The 22,492-nt window shown below is 42.8% G+C and overlaps 1 protein-coding gene across 10 annotated transcripts in view; it reads right to left on the bottom strand.

The window, feature by feature from the left end:
* Window positions 1–1,080: 1,080 nt before the first annotated feature.
* ARHGEF1 (Rho guanine nucleotide exchange factor 1) overlaps window positions 1,081–22,492 on the bottom strand; it is a 185,704-nt gene continuing 164,292 nt past the window's right edge. For all 10 annotated transcript variants that reach the window (XM_056543768.1, XM_056543767.1, XM_056543766.1 and 7 more), the window contains 16 exons: window positions 21,213–21,356; window positions 21,052–21,134; window positions 19,574–19,699; window positions 18,378–18,492; window positions 16,719–16,819; window positions 16,477–16,554; window positions 15,085–15,160; window positions 14,798–14,965; window positions 12,212–12,299; window positions 11,161–11,268; window positions 8,198–8,265; window positions 6,959–7,102; window positions 6,268–6,459; window positions 5,354–5,466; window positions 3,787–3,866; window positions 1,081–2,061 (listed from right to left, as the gene is read on the bottom strand). In XM_056543768.1, coding sequence (XP_056399743.1) covers window positions 3,792–3,866; window positions 5,354–5,466; window positions 6,268–6,459; window positions 6,959–7,102; window positions 8,198–8,265; window positions 11,161–11,268; window positions 12,212–12,299; window positions 14,798–14,965; window positions 15,085–15,160; window positions 16,477–16,554; window positions 16,719–16,819; window positions 18,378–18,492; window positions 19,574–19,699; window positions 21,052–21,134; window positions 21,213–21,356 — 1,679 coding nt within the window. In that variant the 3' untranslated portion in view covers window positions 1,081–2,061; window positions 3,787–3,791. The remainder of the gene's footprint in view (window positions 2,062–3,786; window positions 3,867–5,353; window positions 5,467–6,267; window positions 6,460–6,958; window positions 7,103–8,197; window positions 8,266–11,160; window positions 11,269–12,211; window positions 12,300–14,797; window positions 14,966–15,084; window positions 15,161–16,476; window positions 16,555–16,718; window positions 16,820–18,377; window positions 18,493–19,573; window positions 19,700–21,051; window positions 21,135–21,212; window positions 21,357–22,492) is intronic.

Genomic DNA, 22,492 nt, shown 5'->3' with positions numbered 1-22,492 from the left:
ACGTAAGATTGGCGCAAATCCCTTTTTTGTCATCTTAAACAACTCCTCCAAGCCCTAACGTTCTCTACTTCAGATCTGGGATCCCCAGGATGTCTTCAGCCTAACACCCCAAAACCCAGAAACCCCCCCCCGGCAGCAGCTATTTAAGGGCACTTTGGTCAAATTCTGAGTAGCAGGATGGGTGCTATTGGGGCCCCTGTTCATGGACCCTTATTCCGTCATGTTCATATTGGTTGCTATTAGAACATAGTACCCAGGGGTCAAGTTCTGGTAAAAAAAATAAAAAAAGGGTGGAAACTCAACCAAGATTTCCACTTAAAGGGGTATTCCGGGCAAAAACATGATCTCCCTGCAGTACCCGCATTCTGCGTCTCTAGTTTAGGAAACCTCCGGGTTTCCGGGACTGGGGACGTGACGTCACGCCCCTCAATTCATATCTATGGGAGGGGGCGTGACGGACGTCACGCCCCCTCCCATAGACATGAATGGAGGGGAGGGGGCGTGGCGTGACGTCACATCCCCAGTCCCGGAGGTTTCCAAAACTGGAGATTCAGCAGCCGCATAGAATGCGGGTACTGCAGGGAGATCACGGGGGGTCTCAGCAGCGGGCCCCCCGCGATCAGATATCTTTGTATAGGGGATAAAATGTTTTTGCCCGGAATACCCCTTTAAAGGGGTATTCCAGGAAAAAAAACTTTTATATATATATATATATATATATATATATATATATATATATCTATATCAACTGGCTCCAGAAAGTAAAACAGATTTGTAAATTACTTCTATTAAAAAATCTTCATCCTTTCAGTACTTATGAGCTTCTGAAGTTAAGGTTGTTCTATTCTGTCTAAGTGCTCTCTGATGACACGTGTCTCAGGAAACGCCCAGTTTAGAAGAGATTTGCTATGGGGATTTTCTTCTAAACTGGGCGTTTCCCGAGACACGTGTCATCAAAGAGCACTTAGACAGAAAAGAACAACCTTAACTTCAGAAGCTCATACGTACTGAACGGATTAACATTTTTTAATAGAAGTAATTTACAAATCTGTTTAACTTTCTGGAGCCAGTTGATATATATATATATATATAAAAAAAAGTTTTTTTTCCTGGATAACCTCTTTAAGGGCTGGTCCTGCAGGACTTGTGCTAATGGGAACAGTGTTCCTGCCATTGAAAAAGTGCAGGAACGCTGTTCCCCTACGTTCCTGCAGGACTTGAGCGCTGATAGAACCAATGCACCCTCATTGGCTACGACTACAAGGAGACTCCTGACCACTTGCGACCAATGGTAATGCCCCAATTAAAAGCCGCTGTGTAGACTGGGCCCAATAATGACTACTATCCAATTAAATAGTTGTCTTTCCAGCTTTTGCAGAACTAAAACTTCTGGCTGGGTGCTGTAGACCCCCAAAATTGTCATATCTAATCCCCCCTAACTCTCTTACCAATGCATCGTCTTCATAAATCATCTTGTAACCCCTTAAATCCTTAATCCCTCCACACTTTCTTTATCCCATTCATATCCAAGCATCCACACTACAGAGAAACCTCGTACTGCTCATAGAGTTAAAGGAGGTTTTTCTTTTTTTTTTTCTTTGCCCTTTTGTTTTGTTTTTTTATTATTTTATATAAACTTTATTAAGGTGGGGGAAAAAAAAAAGTCTAGCAAGCAGACAAGATATCTTTACTGTACAGCTACGATAAGAATTTCTATATCTGATATATATATATATATTAAAAAAAAAACACTGAATATATATATTCCAGCAGCCCTCCCCAGCCCTCCGACAGTCCCTGAAAAAAAAAACCTCAAAAGTTATAAAAGCAATAAGGCACTTGTGTGTCATCCAAAAAGGATATAACCAGGTCCCCTCTAATAACAAGAGGCCTCCCACCCACCCACATCCTATGACTGGCGGTCCATTTTCGTCCCATACTTCCCCACCCTGATGATCATCCTTTTCCTGGCGGAAGCACCATGGAGGTTGCGTCACCATCGATTTTGGCAGGGTGTGTAGCACAGTTAACCATGAGGGGGTTCTTTATGAAAAATATGACCTGAGGAATAAACATAACAAAAGTGAAATGCTGTACCGTGTAAGAAACACTATTGAATACAGGTATTGCATTACTTAAAGGGGTACTCCGGGGGAACATTTAAAAAAAAAAAAATTTTAATCAACTAATGCCAGAAAGTTAAACAGATTTGTAAATTACTTCTATTAGAAAATATTAATCCTTCCAGTACTTATCAGCTGCTGTATGCTCCACAGGAAGTTTTCCTCTGTAGTATTTCCTCTGTAGTATTCAGCAGCTAATAAGTACTGGAAGGATTAAGATTTTTTAATAGAAGTAATTAACAAATCTGTTTAACTTTCTGGAACCAGTTGATTTAAAAAAAAAAAAAAAAGTTTTCCACCGGAGTACCCCTTTAAAGTGAAGCAAATTAGCATCTGCATTTCTACCTAGGGGTAGTCAAGCCCAGAAAGACATGTATTATTAAAAGGCGGGATAGGATAGGGGATAAGATGCTTGATTGCGGGCGTCCCGCCTCTGTGGACCCCCGTGATCTTGCACGCCGCACCCAGTTAGAATCAGTCCCCGGAGCGTGTTCGTTCCGGGTCTGATTACTGGCGATCACGGGGACGGAGCATAGTGACCGCTGGAGGTCCTCAGGCTGAGTCCCCGTCACGGCTCCGCCCCCGTCACGGCTCCGCCCCCGTCATGGCTCTCGTCATGGCTCCGCCCCCGTGTGACATCACACTCCGCCCCCTCAATGCAAGCCTACGGGAGGGGGCGTGACAGCTGTCACGTCCCTCCAATAGACTTGCATTGAGGGGGCGGGTGTGACGTCACACGGGGGCGGAGCCATGACGTCACTATGCTCCGTCCTCGTGGTCGAGATGGACTCAGCCTGAGGACCTCCAGCGGTTCCGGAAGCCGCTAAAGGTGGGTGCTGCATAGTAGATCCAGGGGGTCCCCAGCGGCGGGACCCACGAGATCTGACATCTTATCCCCTATCCTTTGGATAGGGGATATGATGTCAAGGGGCGGAGTACCCCTTCAAACAGGGCACCCGGACAGGGTTGGACTTTAGGAAACTTTAGATATAGAATGAAGCAACTTCGAACATATTTTTGATCAAAAATCTCCTAAGGTTTTTCCTTTTCTGTACACACCTCCTATGCAGATCTAAGCATTTCCATGGTTACAGACTACAAACTGTAGTCTGATACTACGATATCACTCCGAGCTTTGTGCCGTTCCTACATCTGTCTATAGACCAGTCTTTCCCAACTAGGGTGCCTCCAGCTGTTGCAAAACTACAACTCCCAGCATGCCCGGACAGCCAAAGGCTGTCCGGGCATGCTGGGAGTTGTAGTTTTGCAACAGCTGGAGGCACCCTAGTTGGGAAACGCCGTTATAGACTGACAATGGATTCACAGAGCAATGTCAGGAAACTCTCCACCCCTGCTGCTTTAGGAAGTGGTTTTAATAGTAACAATAAATGTGGTAATTCCAGCAATAAAATATTTTTATAGAGCGGAGCAAGTGTTTATTTGCCCTTTAGCGCCACCACAGGAGAAATACAGCATTACACCATTCCAATTGAAATCAATAGGCTGCCTGTGTAATGCAAAGAGATGGTGGTTCCTTGATCACAAGACAAACTGAACGTTACCGGTCTCCACTTTGGCTAATAGATGAGGGTCTTACATGGGGGACCCCTCTATTAACTCAGAGACCCTCAATAGGGTGGTTGAAAGACACTTTACACTTTACCTGTTTCATGTAAAGCTTCCTTGGGATACAGTAAGTTTGGCAACTGTCCTCTGTAGGTGGATATAATCCTCCTCTATTACCTACGGAGCAAGAACACCAAAGGTAAACATTAGGAATACGCAGCTCTAGCACCAATAGTCCAGAAAACCGAAGCAAAGTTAAAGGGTTTATCCAGGAATAGAAAGAAAGAGCTAATTTCTTCTAAAACAGCCACATCTGACCTCAGGTGGCGTGTGGTATTGCAGCTCAGTTCCATTGAAGGGAATGGAGCCAAGTTGTAATACCACACACAACCTGAGGACAGGGATGGAGCTGTGTTAGAAGATATTAGCTTTGTTTTTCTTTTCCTGGATATTCAGACCTCCAGGTGCTAGAACATCCTGACATGTCTGAAGGGGCTGTAATTTATACTGTAGATCTCATAAAATGTACAAAATTAACAATAATAAAAATACAGTAGAAGAAGTAGTGTAGTAAAGTAGAAGGAGGAGTAAAAATAGTAGTAGAAGTAGTGGAAAAAGTGGAAGAAGCAATAGTAGAAGTAGTTGTAGTATATATATATATATATATATATATATATATATATATATATATAGTAGTATTAGTAGTAGTGGTAATAGTAGTAGAAGTAATACTATTAGATATAGTAGTAATAGAAGTAGAAGTAGATAAAGGAATAATAGTAGTAGAAGTAGAAAAAGTAGAAGTAGAAGAAGTAGTAATAGTAGTTGTAAATATAGTAGTAGATATAGTACTAGTAGTAGTAAAAGTAGTAGATATAGTACTAGTAATAGTAAAAGTAGTAGTAGAAGAAGGAGTAGTAGTAGAAGCTAGCAGTAGTATATATAGTAGTAGTAAAAGAAGTAGTAGTATTAGTAGTAGTAGATATAGTAGTGAAAGTAGTAGTAGTAGAAGTAAAAGTAGTAGTAGTAGATAAAGTACTAGTAGTAGTAAAAATGGTAGTAGTAGTAGTAGTAGAAGTAAAAGCAGTAGAAGCAGTCGTAATAGAAGCTAGCTGTAGTAGATATAGTAATAGTACAAGTAAAAGTAGTAGTATAGTAATAGTAGTAGTAAAAATAGTAGTAGTAGAAGTCAAAGTAAAAGTAGTAGTATTAGTAGTAGTAAAAGTAGTAGTAGTAGTAGTATTCGTAGTAGTAATAGTAGTAGTAGTAATAGTATTAGTAGTAGTAAAAGTAGTAGTAGTAGTAGTAATAGTAGTAATAGTATTCGTAGTAGTAAAAGTAGTAGTAGTAGTAATAGTATTCGTAGTAGTATTAGTAATAGTATTAGTAATAGTATTCGTAGTAGTATTAGTAATAGCATTCGTAGTAGTATTAGTAATAGTAAAAGTAGTAGTAGTAGTAATAGTAAAAGTAGTAGTAGTAGTAATAGTAAAAGTAGTAGTAGTAGTAAAAGTAGTAGTAGTAGTAGTAGTAGTAGTAGTAGTAAAAGTAGTAGTATTAGTAGTAGAAGCAGTGGTAATAGAAGCTAGCAGTAGTAGATTTAGTAGTAGAAGGTAATAGCAGCCGTCCCCGTTGTGGTCATCATGTTTTATAGTAATACACACCTTGAGCTGCTGCACTCTCTGCTCCAGTAGGAGGATACGTCTTCTAACTTCCTCCGATTGTTCTTGGGATAATACGATTGGAGCACAAAGAGACTCTCCGACATCTCTTGGACCTAAATCACAACCATAGAAGAAGGGAGTAGATAGAATTAGACTAGAGCAGTGCTTTTTTCAGTGTGTCTTCAGCTAATGCAAAACTACAACTCCCAGCATGCCAGGTCATGCTGGGGTTTTAGTTTTTACAACAGCTGTAGACACTATGCTTGAAAAACCCCGGGCTTGGGCCACACAAGTATCAGTACTGCCAAGTAGCAATGCACTGACTGTACACTATATCTTATAGCAGCGTTTCCCAACCAGGGTGCCTCCAGCTGTTGAAAAACTACAACTCCCAGCATGCCCGGACAGCCTTTGGCTGTCCGGGCATGCTGGGAGTTGTAGTTTTGCAACAACTGGAGGCACCCTGGTTGGGAAACACTGTCTTATAGGGTCAATTTGGTCGGAAAGCATTTTGACTCCAAATGTCAGGCACCCAACAAACCAAGTGTTGGCCGGGGCTGGCAATGTATGGCAGCAATATGGGCAAGGGATTCTGCCACCTCTGCCATGTTGCCCTTGCAGTACTTGAGTTATAACACGAGGGAGAACAAACCACAGAGCACAGACAATGCAATTGCTATCGGTCCCTGGTTGGTCCCATTACTTTTGATCCTGGTGAGAATCTGTGGAGGACTCCTCTCCCAGGGAACTGCATTGCCAGCACATAAAGGAGAAAACTGATGGAAAGCAATGAGGAATAAACACCAGGCCTGGGAGGCAGCAATCAGTTGCCATAGTAGGAGGCCTGCATGCATCTTTGCTATGGGACCCCCTTTTAGATATGTGCGCCATTGCTAGAAGGTCTTCATTTTTACCTTGCTCTTTGGCGTCCCGGTCAGATTCTGCCGCAGCATCTTCGTCCTGATCACCATTAGTGGTCTTCTCTGTTTGTGCCGACACTCTAGTCTCGTCCTGGGGATTGTCTGACCAGCTGTCGAGGTTTGGTAGAGAATCGGCATCCAGACTTAGACGGATATTACGTACAAGTAACCTCTTCAACACCGACACTGGCAAAAGAGTTCAGGAAAGATGTCACTGTCTACGTCACTCTTTTGGGTAGGCCAACCTATGTATCAGTTTCTATAAGTTATAACTATATCCTGTATTATACTACAGAGCTGTACTTACTATTCTGCTGGTGGGGTCACTGTGTACATACATTACATTACTTATCCTGTACTGATCCTGAGTTATATCCTGTATTATAATCCAGAGCTGCACTCACTATTCTGCTGGTGAGGTCACTGTGTACATACATTACATTACTTATCCTGTACTGATCCTGAGTTATATCCTGTATTATACTCCAGAGCTGTACTCACTATTCTGCTGGTGAGGTCACTGTGTACATACATTACATTACTTATCCTGTACTGATCCTGAGTTATATCCTGTATTATACTGCAGAGCTGTACTCACTATTCTGCTGGTGAGGTCACTATGTACATACATTACATTACTTATCCTGTACTGATCCTGAGTTATATCCTGTATTATACTCCTCACCTTCTTCTAGCGCTTCACTGGCAACATTTCCTCCTGTGCTCAGTTTGTAGGCCTGAAAGCCATCTTCCAGGAGATGTTCTGACGATTGGTCTGCAGAACCCTCTTCACTCCCTAAGCCCCCGTCTTCAAGAGATTCCTCCTTTCCTGTAGATAGAAATGTAGATTGAAACATGATGTTCTGGGTTCTATTTCAGCACATAGAAAAGATCAGTAGTATGAAGCATGGGACAGCACAATACTTATTGGTTCAAATTATGCTTTAAAGGGGTACTCCACTGGAAAACTTTTTCTTTTATATCAACTGGTGCCAGAAAGTTAAACAGATTTGTAAATTACTTCTTTTAAATAATCCCAATCCTTCCAGTACTTATCAGCTGCTATATACTACAAAGGAAGTTCTTTTCTTTTTGAATTTCCTTTCTGCCTGACGACAGTGCTCTCTGCTGACACATCTGTCCATTTTATGAACTGTCCATAGTAAGAACAAATCCCCATAGCAAACCTATCTTGCTCTGGACAGTTCCTAAAATGGACAGAGGTGTCCGCAGAGAGCACTGTGGTCAGACACTGTGGCCAAAGGCTGTCCGGGCATGCTGGGAGTTGTAGTTTTCCAACAGCTGGAGGCACCCTGGTTGGGAAACACTACCTTAGAGAAAAACATGTTTTCAAATCAACCGCTGCCAGAAAGCTATCCAGATTTGTAAATGATGTCAAAATTATGTTACATTCTTAATCCTTCCAGTACTTATCAGCTGCTGTATGCTGCAGAGGAAGTTGTGTAGTTCTTTCCAGTCTGACCACAGTGCTCACTGCTGCCACCTCTGTCCATGTCAGGAACTGTCCAGAGCAGGAGAGGTTTGCTATGGGGATTTTCTCCTGCTCTGGACAGTTCCTGACACGGACAGAGGTGGCAGCAGATAGCACTTTGGTCAGACTTGAAAGAAAGACACAACTTCCTGTGGAGCAAACAGCAGCTGATAAGTATTGGAAGGATTAAGATTTTTAATTAGAAGTCATTTACAAATCTGTATAATTTTCTGTCACCAGTTGATGTTGATTTTTTTTTTTTTCTTCTCCGCAGGACCCCTTTAACAGCATTTGCCATTATTTTAAGTAAGCAAGTCAAAAGCTGGAACAAGGAAGAGAAAAAGCATCTAACATATCCATCTAGACTTGCCAAAGTTTCCGCCTGTCTTGTCCAGGTTTATTCTGTCTGAATTTACAGGGAGGAGTACTTACCGCCCTTTGTTACAGACACCTTCATGGAGCCTCCATTTTCCGAACCTCCCAGTAATTGATCATTAAAGCTATAAAAAGAACAAAGAGTTGAAATAAGACGTAGAGAAGGGACTGACTGTAATATTCTACAGGCACCGTGAGGATGCACAGTACAACAGAAAACTACATATACAGTCATGGCCGTAAATGTTGGCGCCCCTGAAATTTTTTAAGAAAATGAAGTATTTCTCACAGAAAAGGATTGCAGTAACACATGTTTTGCTATACACATGTTTATTCCCTTTGTGTGTATTGGAACTAAACCAAAAAAGGAGGGAAAAAAGAAAATTGGACATAATGTCACCAAACTCCAAAAATGGTCTGGACAAAATTATTGGCACCCTCAACTTAATATTTGGTTGCACACCCTTTGGAAAAAATAACTGAAATCAGTGTCTTCCTATAACCATCAATAAGCTTCTTACACCTCTCAGCCGGAATGTTGGACCACTCTTCCTTTACAAACTGCTCCAGGTCTCTTATTGGAAGGCGCCTTTTCCCAACAGCAATTTTAAGATCTCTCCACAGATGATCAATGGGATTTAGATCTGGACTCATTGCTGACACTTCAGAACTCTCCAATGCTTTGTTGCCATCCATTTCTGGGGGCTTTTTGACGTATGTTTGGGGTCATTGTCCTGCTGGAAGACCCAAGATCTTGGACGCAAACCCAGCTTTCTGACACTAGGCTGTACAGTGCGACCCAAAATCCGTTGGTAATCCTCAGATTTCATGAAGCCTTGTACACATTCAAGGCCCCCAGTGCCAGAGGCAGCAAAACAACCCCAAAACATCATTCACCTCCACCATATTTCACTGTAGGTACTGTGTTCTTTTCTTTGTAGGCCTCTTTCTGTTTTTGGTAAACAGTAGAATGATGTGCTTTACCAAAAAGCTCTATCTCGGTCTCATCTGTCCACAAGATGTTTTCTCAGAAGAATTTTGGCTTACTTAAGTTCATTTTGGCAAAATGTAGTCTTACTTTTTTATGTCTTTGTCAGCAGTGGGGTCCTCCTGGGTCTCCTCCATAGTGGGGTCCTCCTGGGTCTCCTCCATAGTGTTTCATTTCATTTAAATGTCGACGGATAGTTCGCGCTGACACTGATGCTCCCTGAGCCTGCAGGACAGCTTGAATATCTTTGGAACTTGTTTGGGGCTGCTTATCCACCATCCGGACTATCCTGCGTTGACACCTTTCATCAATTTTTCTCTCCCATCCACGCCCAGGGAGATTAGCTACAGTGCCATGGGTTGAAAACTTCTTGATAATGTTGCGCACTGTGGACAAAGGCAAATCTAGATCTCTGGAGATGGACTTGTAACCTTGAGATTGTTGATATTTTTCCAAAATTTTGGTTCTCAACTCCTCAGACAGTTCTCTTCTCCTCTTTCTGTTGTCCATGCTTAGTGTGGCACACACAGACACACAATGCAAAGACTAAGTGAACTTCTCTCCTTTTTATCTGCTTTCAGGTGTGATTTTTATATTGCCCCACCTGTTACTTGCCCCAGGTGAGTTTAAAAGAGCATCACATGCTTGAAACTATCTTATTTTTCCACAATTTCGAAAGGGTACCAATAATTTTGTCCAGCCCATTTTTGTCTAATTAGCTTTTTTTCCTCCATTTTTTGGGAATAAGGAATAAACATGTGTATAGCGAAACAGGTGTTACTGCAATCCTTTTCTGTGAGAGAAACTTCATTTTCTTGAAAAACTTCAGGGGTGCCAACATTTACGGCCGCGACTGTATAAAGAACGAGCCCTAGCGATTTGCACCATGACTAATATATGGTCCTAAACACCAAGAAAAAATATCTATTGTCCAAAAGTTGGGTTAATAATAAAAATGTAAATAAATAAAAAATATAAAAAGTTAAAATAAAAGTAAATATATGGTAAGGTATAGTGTTATAAATATATAAATATGTCAGTATTTGTTAAATATTTAGCATGCATGCCAATTGGTGTACATATTAAATAAATACTGAAATGGTTTTAAATACACTATACCCTTCACCATTTTTATAGTTTTATTGATATTTTCTTATTTCAACGTTTATTATTAACTCAACTTAAGGACAGTATTTAAAGGGGTATTCCGGTAAAACACTTTTTTTTTTTAATATCAACTGGCTCCAGAAAGTTAAACAGATTTGTAAATGACTTCTATAAAAAATCTTAATCCTTCCAGTACTTATCAGCTGCTGAAGCTGAGTTGTCATTTTTCTGTCTGACAACAGTGCTCTCTGCTGACACCTCTCTGTCTCAGAAACTGTCCGGAGCAGGAGAGGTTTTCTATGGGGATTTGCTGCTACTCTGGACAGTTCCTGAGTCAGACAGAGGTGTCAGCAGAGAGCACTGTGGTCAGCCAGAAAAGAACAAATCAGCTTCAGCAGCTGATATGTACTGGAAGGACTAAGATTTCTTAGAATTTACAAATCTGTTTAACTTATGTTTTTTATCAGGTTTTTAGTTTTTGTTTTTTTACCGGAATACCCCTTTAACTACCGTCCTTAAGTTGAGTTAATAATAAAAATTGAAATAAGAAATAAAATATTTTTTACTATAAAAATAAAAGTAAAAATATGGTGAGGTATAGTGTATTTAAAACAATTTCAGTATTTATTAAATATTTAATATGAATACCAATTACATATTTAATAAATACTGAAACTGTTTTAAATACATTTAAAATACTCTATACCTCACCAGATTTTTTAGGGGTCATTCAAATCACATTTTGGGGAAACGGCAGCCGTCTCCAGCAGGAGAATTTGTAAACTGGCCGCTGCCGTACTGGACCCCATTCTTTTCAATGAGCTGAACGGAGCCAGCGTGGTGCCTTTGGCTGTCTATGCATGATGGGAGTTGTAGTTTTGCAACAGCTGGAGGCACCCTGGTTGGGAAGCACTCATCTACTTACTCGCTTGGGCTCTGTGGAAGCATGGCTGGACTACTGTATGAGGGTCTTGGTTTTAAACAAGCAGTCCTTTCCAGGCGACCGGTATTCTGACTGATCAGGGAGAACCATCTGTAAGGAGACAAACGTATTATTAATACCAGAAGAAGCGACTAGAATTGCAGTAATGTAAAGGTCTACAATCCTGGCCTAAGCAAACTCTGTGTAAACAGCGCCACCTGCAGGTGCCCTCCACTTTCTAAGCAAGCAATCTCTCAGCTTCTAGGTAGCCATCGGCAATTCTGCTTGCAGGAGCCGAATCAGATAGGAGGTTCTTTCTATAATCTTACGTACAGCACATGAGAAGTACAGCAGGATTCCTGTATGTGTGACTTATATTGGTAGAAAAATTTTAAAAATATAGGAATATAGGGGTGGCTTTAAAGGGGTACTCCGCTGCTCAGCATTTGGAACAAACTGTTCCGAACGCTGGAGCCGGGAGCTCGTGACGTCATAGCCCCCCTTTTGATGTCACACCCGCCCCCTCAATGCAAGTCTATGGGAGGGGGCGTGACGGCTGTCACGCCCCCTGCCAAAGACTTGCATTGAGGGGGTGGGGCGTGACATCATGAGAGGGCGGGGCTATGACGCTACAGGTTGTTCCAAACGCTGAGCAGCGGAGTAACCCTTTAAAGCCGCGTTTATGGACCGCGTAGGTATTACAGCTCAATTAGTTAGGTCCGAGAAGCGATACCGTACACAGACAAAAAAAAAAAACAAATAAAAAAGACGATCATTTAAAAAAAAAAAAAAAAAAAAACGGAATCATAGGTTCACATCCCAACAAGAACCACATCTGCAATGAGTTTGTATGTTCTCCCTGTGTTTGTGTGGGTTTCCTCCCAAACACATACTGATAGGTGGATTTAGATTGTGAGCCCTAATGGGGGCCTGGACCAATTTGAGTGTAGAGCGCTGCAGAATCTGTGTGCACTATATAAATATAATAATAATATTTATTATCATCATCATCTACCCTACGGATATCATCCATATAAACATTCTTTGTACTTACATTTTTTTCTCGGATGTGGTAGGTGCTACCAGCTCATAGATCTGTGCTCTATCCTCCCACTTGAATATGACGAAGAACGCTTTATTATCTGCAAGAAACTATATAGTAAGGATTCTGATTTCAATGGCAGCAGCAAGACACCCTAAGGCCGCATTCACACCACGGTTTTGCAGTACAGGTCCCGTATCAGGTTTTTGAGGAAAAACTGATTCCTCAAAACCTGACTACACATTATATGGGTACACATTTTAACCCATATACAGTTAAAAACCGTATACGGTTTGAAAACTGACATACGATTGCATCAGTTTTTTAAGAAAAAAACTTATACGTTTTTAACTTTTCACTCCATTTTGTATAAAGTTTCACTTGTTTGATTGAAATTCCAAGAAAAAAAACTGTGCAAAGTCAAAAACCGTATGGTGAAAACCGGATGGAACTGTACGCACATACAGTTCTGTACGGTTCCCATTGACTCCCATGTTAAAAAAAAAACGTATGCGGTTTAATACAGTTTTTCAACCGGACCTAAAACCGTGGTAGACTACGGTTTTGGGTACAGGAAAAAAACCTGACAAAACCGTACAGGATGCAAAACGGACACAACCTGATGCATTGTTTGGCATACGGTTTTCAATGGAGAGTCAGTGCATACGGTTTCCAATACGGTTCTGTACGGTTTTCACATTGATAACGTATACGGGAACTGTACTGCAAAAACGTGATGTGAATGCCGCCTTAGATCAGGGGACCCCTCAAAAGAAAAAGGTTATCAAAACCATACAAGACTTTTAGAGAAGAATTATGGGTATAAGACACCTTCCCAACCACTGTCTATACTTTCTCAGTTCTGTAGCCAAGGCCAAATGAGGAGGTGTCATGGTGAACTCTGTAAAAGAGATCAAAAGGGGTCTGGGTGCATTTTTGGAGAATAACAACATCACTGGTTATGGATTCTAGATTTATAGGGACAGAACGATGATCCAGGGATTTATTCTGATGCCATATTTGGAGTCGGGAAGGAATTTTTACCTCTAGTATGAGGTTTTTTTTTTGCCTTCTTCTGGATCAACTCAGTAGGGACTCATTAGGGTCATAGGTTGAACTTGATGGACTCCGGTCTTTTTTCAACCTTATGAACTATGTTACTATGTTACTATGTAAATGTTTTCAGACGGACCCAAAGTTTTTTTTTTCCACAGTTTGCTGCTTCAGTGTTTTAGATATTTAAGTCAGATGTTTCTATGGTTACTGAAGTACAATTATAATGAAGGGCCCTTCAGACTATTTAGAACATCTGGAAGAATGATTGTCCAGAGAAGGAACGGTGACCCAACCATGAGTCCTGTCAACAGTAAAGCCCCCTAAGACCATTCATGTGTGGAGTGGATTTTTATCTTTTTGGTATTACAGTAGTTGATTGTTTCTGTTCTCTCAGATCAGCCCTAATTGACTTTTACATCACAGATAATGTTCTCCCCAATCTCAGAAAATGTTCTCCCCGATCCCAGATACTGTTCCCCCCGATCCCAGATACTGTTCTCCTTGATCCCAGATACTGTTCTCCCCGATCCCAGATACTGTTCTCCCAGATCTCAGATACTGTTCTCCCCGATCCAAGATAATGTTCTCCCCCATCCCAGATAATGTTCTCCCCCATCTCAGATAATGTTCTCCTCCCATTCTAGATAATGTTCTCCCCCATTCCAGATAATGTTCTCCCCCATTCCAGATAATGTTCTGCCCATTCCAGATAATGTTCTCCCCCATTCCAGATAATGTTCTCCCCAATCCCAGATAATGTTCTCCCTAATCTCAGATAATGTTCTCCCTCGTCCCCGATAATGTTCTCCCTCGTCCCAGATAATGTTCTCCCTCGTCCCAGATAATGTTCTCCCTCGTCCCAGATAATGTTCTCCCCCATCACAGCTATTATGTTGGGATGTTTAGAACATAGTCTTTTTCTTTTCCTCCTCTCAGTATTAACGTGAGACAAACATCCAGCACTGAAATTATTTCAATTTGTAAAACTACTCCCCTTGGAATTTTTTTCTATTTTTCCCCCCATTTTTTTTTTTTTTTTTTTAGGGAAAAAATTATAATATTTTTTTCCATGGCTTCAACATTTCCAGAGATGTAACCTCTCTAGCCATCAGTCAGGATCTGGTCAAGAAGCTGATAGGCAGTAGGCCAGGGTGTCTTGAAAAAAGGAAGAAGCTATAAAATATTAAGTCTTTGCATAAACTTGATGTATTTGTCAATGTATAAAAAAGTCTTGTAGTAGTAGTTGTACCTTTGTAACCATAGAAAGATCTGCCTAAAAAATCTAAAAATACTAAAGCAGCAAACTTTGTAAAACCAAATATATATATATATGCTTCAGTCCCGAAAACTTTTGGCCATGACTGTATAAGTCAGTGTCTCCGAACCAGAGTGCCTCTGGCTGTTGCAATACTACAACTCCCAGCATGCCCGGACAGCCTTTGGCTGTCCGGGCATGCTGGGAGTTGTAGTTTTGCAACAGCTGGAGGCACCCTGGTTGGGAACTTACAGTATAGGTTATGGAGTGGATTTGGAGGCACTTACCAGTAGCCACCTCCCGGGCCATTGAGGTGTTGAGCTTAATGATTGGACTCAGCATGAGTTTCCCATCCGGAGCCGGGGTGATTGTCCGACTTTGCCACTTCAGGACTAGACGTTCATCCTGTTTCTGAAGAAGCATCAAGATGTCGTCCAAGAGAAGAACGTGAACATCTGGAGAGCAAAGGCGAAAAAAAGGGGAGAAAAATAAGAGCCCATTAGAGGTCTGACCAAGACAAGACCACAGGTCAGGACACCATGTGAGGATTCCAAGGAAAATACACGACTCTTACCGACGGACTTGTCTTTACTGACCCTCCAGGTAAGGGCTCCTTCATATATAAGGTTTTTCTTGGTAATGTCGATGTTCTGGAAAAAAAGGAAACTTATGTAGATAGGTGTCAGTGCGTGCCCTTCCTTCATTCTCTCACAATGCCTAGGTGACTATTTACCTTAAATGGGTACTTTGCCCCTAGACATCTTATCTCCTATCCAAAGGGTAAGGGATAAGATGTCTGATCGCCGGGGTCCCGCAGCTGGGACACCCAAAATTCCTGTGCAGCATCCAGCATTCATGACATCCAGGCCACACCCCTTGTGACATCACACCATGCCCCCTCAATCCAAGCCTATGGGAGGGGACCACGCCCCCTCCCATAGACTTGCATTGATGGGGGTGTGGTCATGATGATACAAGGGGGGGCGTGGTCATGAAGCCACAACCCCTGCCGCCCACTCCAAGCTTTCGTAACAAAAATGTAATTCCCATGAGAACAAAGGAACGGACATGTTGAATTCCAAAGCTCAATCCTTCTTTCCTTTAACATCTGCTGTTGGGACAGTCCAAAACACACTAGAGAGTCATCTAGATCAGTGTTTCCCAACAAGTGTGCCTCCAGCTGTTGCAGAACTACAACTCCCAGCATGCTGGGAGTTGTAGTTCTGCAACAGCTGGAGGCACACTTGTTGGGAAACACTGATCTAGACCTGCTCAGTTATTTGGGTAGTACTGATATTCATTTACCAAGTACGGGCACCTTAAAGGGGTACTCCTGTGGAAAACAATATATATATATATTTTTTTAAATCAACTGGTGCCAGAAAGTTAAACAGATTTGTAAATTACTTCTATAAAAAAAAATCTTAATCCTTCCAGTACTTATTAGCTGCTGAATACTACAGAGGAAATGGTTTTCTTTTTGGAACACTGTGCTCTCTGCTGACATCATGACCACAGTGCTCTCTGCTGACATCTCTGTCCATTTTAAGAACTGTCCAGAGTAGGAGAAAATCCCCATAGCAAACATATGCTGCTGTGGACAGTTCCTAAAATGGACAGAGATGTCAGCAGAGAGCACTGTGGTCATGATATTAGCAGAGAGCACTGTGATCCAAAAAAAACAAAAACATTTCCTCTGTAGTATTCAGCAGCTAATAAGTACTGGAAGGATTAAGATTTTTTAATAGACGTAATTTACAAATCTGTTTAACATTCTGGCACCAGATGATTTAAAAAAAATAAATAAATAAATAAAGTTTTCCATGGATATGTCCTACATGTACAATGATCACTACAAAGAATATGATGAGATTCAAAGTGAACGAGCACAAGTTCTGTATAGATGGAAAACATTCTGCACAGTGATCATGCATTTCAATTCCCATTAATGAGGTGGAAGCCTTACCTTGAACTCCATTAACAGCGGGTCATTGCTCTGCTTTAAGTTCGACACATCAAGACGTCTTTGGTAGTCAATCAGTTTCTGCGGAGAAGGAAAATTGGAACAATAAAAAAGTGGGAACGAGAAAGTTACTGTAGATGGCGACACCAGATATGGCTTATATACAGTTATCTACAGGATGTAGTACTATGGAAAGGTTGTCCGAAATATATGATCCCCCTTCAACTTCCCTGGTTGTTTCTTACCATTTGGTTCTCCATCTCTCGCACTTCGGTGTTAACATGGTTCAGGATCTGCCGGCAACATTCAGCTGCCTTCTGTACCAGCTGTTTCTCCTCTTCTTCCTCTGTTAACACCAAAAAAATATCAGGTCAATGGAGGAAAAAGCCAAAAGATGTCATTGTCATTTGAAAGTCATTTGGAAAAGTTTACTCAGAAAATGGCCAAAATTCAAGCTTCCAGGCACTGATCCAGCAATAGAAATAGTGCGGACACACAATTATTGTCCTAAGATCATATTTATTCGCACTACAGCAACACGTTTCTGGTCAGTAACGGACCCTTCGTCAGGCAAGGTGCAGGGTTCGTTACGGACCAGAAACGTGTTGCTATAGTGCAAATAAATATGATCTTAGGACAATGTTTAAAGGAGTACTCCAGGACTGGAAAATGTATCCTCTATCCCCGACCACTGGGACCCCCCGCCATCTTACGTACGGGGCCCGGCAGTTCGGGAAGGGGGCGTGCCGACCACCGCACGAAGCAACGGGGAGAGACGGAGCACTGCCTTTGGCAATCTCCGGCTCTGCCATCGCTGTATTGACGGTGCATGTCGGCTGCCGCTTCATGCAGTGGTCGACACACGCTATCTGGCCGGAAAGTCAGGGCCCCGTACAGGAGATTGTGGGGAACCCAGCAGTCGGACCCCCAGCGATCTGAAACTTATCTCCTATCCTTAAGATAGGGGATACGTTTTCCAATCCTGGACTACTCGTTTAGCTCTAATAACTCTATGTATATAGGTAGGGTGATCGCTCGCTCCACGTGATGCCTGTAGACAGTGAAGAGCTACAGAAATTAAACAAATCTCAGCACTCACGCAGGGGGCAAGACCTGGGAAAAAAAAAAGTGTGGGAACTTTCTATTTAAGGGCTGATCTTGCAGGACTCCTGCTAATGGTAACGGTGTTCCTGCAGTTGAAAAAGTGCAGGAACTCAGTTCCTACGCGTTCCTGCTCTTGAGCCCTGCTCTCACGGTTTTTCCTTCAATGAATTCTTGTATTATTCACATGTTAGATATGCGAGTGCCGAGATTTCTCACGTTCCTATAGAATCAAGACTATTCCTTGACCAGGAAAAAGACAGCTGGATAAAGAAAAAGCCATTCAATGTCTATATAGGCCCAGATTTATCCAACTGTGTGAGAGAAAACGTAGAGTGATTTTCCCCTCAGCAACCAATCACAGTTCAGCTTTCACTTTACCACAGCGCGTTAGCTGAGCTGTGATTGGTCGCTGTGGAAAAATCACTGCCCTTTTTCTCTCACACAGTTTGATTATTCTGGGCCTATGAGCCTAGGGACATAATAGGTTTGATGGGCCGGGGTCCCGCTCATTCAAGTTGACTGGTGGGACTCTAAACAGCCAGACCCAGGGGTAAAGTCTTAGGGAAAAAAGTGAGGGAACTCACCCACTCAAGGGCTGGTCCTGCAGGACTCCTGCTAATAGGAATGGTGGTCCTGCTGCTGAAAAAAGTGCAGGAACTCAGTTCCCACTAGTTCCTGCAGGACTTGTGCCCTTCCCTGACCCCCGACTGATCAAAACTTGTCTCTAAGACACGTGAAAAGCGTTACTTTGCTGATCACATACAAACTGGTGATAAAATAAGCGAGAAATGTATCCTCACCAGTTAGATTAGCGATGTTCTGCAGCAGAAGAGGATATTTGGTCAACCTCTGCATCTCAAACGGAATAATATCCTTTAACTGTAGACGCCGACATTGTGGATTGCTTTCTGCTTCCTGAGGAGGGTAAAGATGGCAAAGTATAGTCATAAACTCATGGACTCCACCAATCATGAGAGTCCAAGATCAGGAAAACGCTTTCTTCCCCCACAAACAGTGCCACTCTTGTCTGACGATCCCATTTGATTTCGGGAAAAACTGTAGGATCCTATAAAATCCAAGACAGGGTTTCCCAACCAGGGTGCCTCCAGCTGTTGGTAAACTACAACTCCCAGCATGCCCCGACAGCCGTTGGCTGTCGGGGCATGCTGGGAGTTGTAGTTTTCCAACAGCTGGAGGCACCCTGGTTGGGAAACATTGAACCAAGATGATAATGGGACAAGTGGCAAAATTCTAAATTCATTATGGTGCCATGTATTGCCAGAAGGGCTTTATTTTTGGCATCCTTCTCCATGCCTTTTCGTCAATAGGGGGTGTGACCGGGTGTGGCGTGACGCCACTAGGGTGCGGCCTTCACGCCCCCTCCCATAGACATGAATGGAAGGGGCGTGAAGTTAATAGGGGGTGTGACCAGGCGTTGTGTGACGCCACTAGGGGGCAGCCGTCACGCCCCCTCCCATAGACATGAATGGAGGGGGCGTGGCATGACATCAATAGGGGGTGTGACCGGGTGTGGCGTGACGCCACTAGGGGGTGGTCATCACGCCCCCTCCCATAGACATGAATGGAGGGGGTGTGGCATGACATCAATAGGGGGTGTGACCAGGTGTGGCGTGACGCCACTAGGGGGTGGTCATCACGCCCCCTCCCATAGACAAGAATGGAGGGGACGTGACGTCAATAGGGTGTGTGACCGAGCGTTGCGTGACACCACTAGGGGATGGCCGTCACGCCCCCTCCGATGGACATGAATTGAGGGTTCGTGGCGTTGCTAGGGGGTGTGACCGTGACATCACGTCCCCATCTGGGAAGCAGCACCCGCCACAGAATGCCAGGGGGCTGCACTCGGATTGCGGGGTCCCCAGCGGCGGGATTCCTGCGATCATACATCTTATCCCCTATCCTTTGGATAGGGGATAAGATGTATAAACCCGGAATACCCCTTTAACTGAGGGGTTGATGCTAGAATAATAATTACCTGAATGAACTGTGTAAATCGAGGATCTTTCTTTTGCTTCTGCTTGAGCTGCTCCAGAGCAAAAGGCTGGCGACTGCAAAACCTTGAGGAGATCTTCTGAAACCAGAGTCCTTCAGTACCATCAAACTAGGTGAGGAGACAATAAGAGACATGAGTATACAGGGCGCACCCAGAGGTCCCCATCTACTGCCTGTATATGTGGTGTGCAGGGGCTGAACAACATGGTTGCCTGGAAATCCTCCCAAGACAATAGTGACTGCTCTCAAGGAAATCTCAGGATTGCTGTTCTCAGGGGAGAAATTACCAAGTATCTTCTACATTAAAGCAAAAGTCACATCAATAAAAACAAATAGCTAGACAGTAGACAAACAATCAGGATCAGTACAGGATAAGTAAAATAATGTATGTACACAGTGACTCCACCAGCAGAATAGTGAGTACAGCTCTATAGTATAATACAGGATATAACTCAGGATCAGTACAGGATAAGTAATGTAATGTATGTACACAGTGACCTCACCAGCAGAATAGTGAGTGCAGCTCTGGAGTATAATACAGGATATAACTCAGGATCAGTACAGGATAAGTAATGTAATGTATGTACACAGTGACCTCACCGGCAGAATAGTGAGTACAGCTCTGGAGTATAATACAGGATATAACTCAGGATCAGTACAGGATAAGTAATGTATGTACACAGTGACCTCACCGGCAGAATAGTGAGTACAGCTCTATAGTATAATACAGGATATAACTCAGGATCAGTACAAGATAAGTAATGTAATGTATGCACACAGTGACCTCACCAGCAGAATAGTGAGTACAGCTCTGGGGTATAATACAGGATATAACTCAGGATCAGTACAGGATAAGTAATGTAATGTATGTACACAGTGACCTCACCAGCAGAATAGTGAGTACAGCTCTGGGGTATAATACAGGATATAACTCAGGATCAGTACAGGATAAGTAATGTAATGTATGTACACAGTGACCTCACCAGCAGAATAGTGAGTACAGCTCTGGAGTATAATACAGGATATAACTCAGGATCAGTACAGGATAAGTAATGTAATGTATGTACACAGTGACTACACTAGCAGAATAGTGAGTACAGCTCTGGAGTATAATACAGGATATAACTCAGGATCAGTACAGGATAAGTAATGTAATGTATGTACACAGTGACTACACTAGCAGAATAGTGAGTACAGCTCTGGTGTATAATACCGCTGGACCCCCCTTGCAATCTCCTACCGGAGAGGAACGTGTGCTAAAACCTTAATGCACTCTATGGCACTGCCATAGAAATTAATGACGCGCATGCCATCTGTAGCATGCGTTCCTATCAGAGAGCAGGGGCCCCGGGTGGGAGATCAAGACTAGACTGGATCACAAGACTGGAAAAAGGTAAGGCTCAGACATCGAAGCGTTTACAGACCCCCAACCTTGTTCCACCTTTGCAGGTGCCCACTTACCCGATGCAGCAAGGTGCTCCCAATCTCCTGGATGATGGAGTTATTTTCCAAGCGCAGCTTCTTCAAGTTGTCCAAGAGCAAAGCTACGAAAAGTCAGAATGGTAACACATGAGACCAGGAGAGGTTGAAAACATTGCACAAAGAGCACAGAACTAACTCACCATGTGCCTCAATAAGGTCATCAAGACTCGGAAAAATGTTCTCAAGCTCCAAATTGGGGATCCAGACATTCTTCATGGGAATATAGAAGATGTCGTGCAACACGTGCATCATCCGCACGTGGGCGTGTTCAGTGAACAGCAGTTCTGACATGGGAAAGATGGAGGAGTCGTTACAATTAGTTGCCCATATACACCTGCCATAAGCAACAGTTCAGAATACAATATATATATGTATATACAGTGACCCCCCCCCGACCTACGATGGCCCCAACATACGATAATTTCCACATGCGATGGCCTCTCCGAGGCAGCATCAACATACGATGCTTTTGTATGTCGGGGCCATCGCATAAACGGCTATCCGGCAGCGCAGACTGCTTCAGCTGCCACCGGATAGCCGTTTACCTTGCCCCGTGTGGTCCGCTGACAATCACTTACCTGTCCTCGGGGCTCCGGCGCGTCCTCTTCGGGATCCCCTGCATCGCCGGCGCTCTCCATCGTCGTCATCACGTCGCTGCGCACGCCGTCCAGTCATCCAATAGGAGCAGCGTGCGTGCGTAGTGACATGATGACGGCGACGGAGAGCAGAGAGCGAGGATCCTGGGGAAGCCGAGACGTACGGAGGGTCGGGGACACGGCGACAGTGATGGAGGGCGACATCCAGGGCAGCGGTGACGCGCCCGGAGCGGCGGGGACAGGTGAGTACAGCTTCCTATACTTTACATTGCACGGATACCTCAACATACGATGGTTTCAACAAACGATGGTCCATTTGGAACAGATTACCATCGTATGTTGAGGGACCACTGTATATATATATATATATATATATATATATATATATATATATATATACACACACAAGTGGTATAGGTCACAGCAAAAAGTATGCAGACACCCAATTTCAAAAAGGCTGTGGTCTTTATTTAGGTCATCAGCAGTGCAACGTTTCGGCTATAGTGTAGCCTTTGTCAAGCAATGCTTGACAAAGGCTACACTATAGCTGAAACGTTGCACTGCTGATGACCTAAATAAAGACCACAGCCTTTTTGAAATTGGGAGTCTGCATACTTTTTGCTGTGACCTATACCACTTGGATGTTCTGTATCTGGACTGGTTATCCGGATGGTCACGGGCATAAGAGCAGGGACTAGTGCTGTCTTCCCCCTTGGACGTATATATATATATATATATATATATATATATATATATATATATATATTATTTTTTTATTTTTTTTATTTATATATATTTCAATTTGCTCTATTGAAAGGAGTTGT

The sequence above is a fragment of the Hyla sarda genome, chromosome 10 (assembly GCF_029499605.1).
Source record: "Hyla sarda isolate aHylSar1 chromosome 10, aHylSar1.hap1, whole genome shotgun sequence".
NCBI classification, from domain to species: Eukaryota; Metazoa; Chordata; class Amphibia; order Anura; family Hylidae; genus Hyla; species Hyla sarda.
This window is presented reverse-complemented; position numbering and strand designations above follow the sequence as displayed.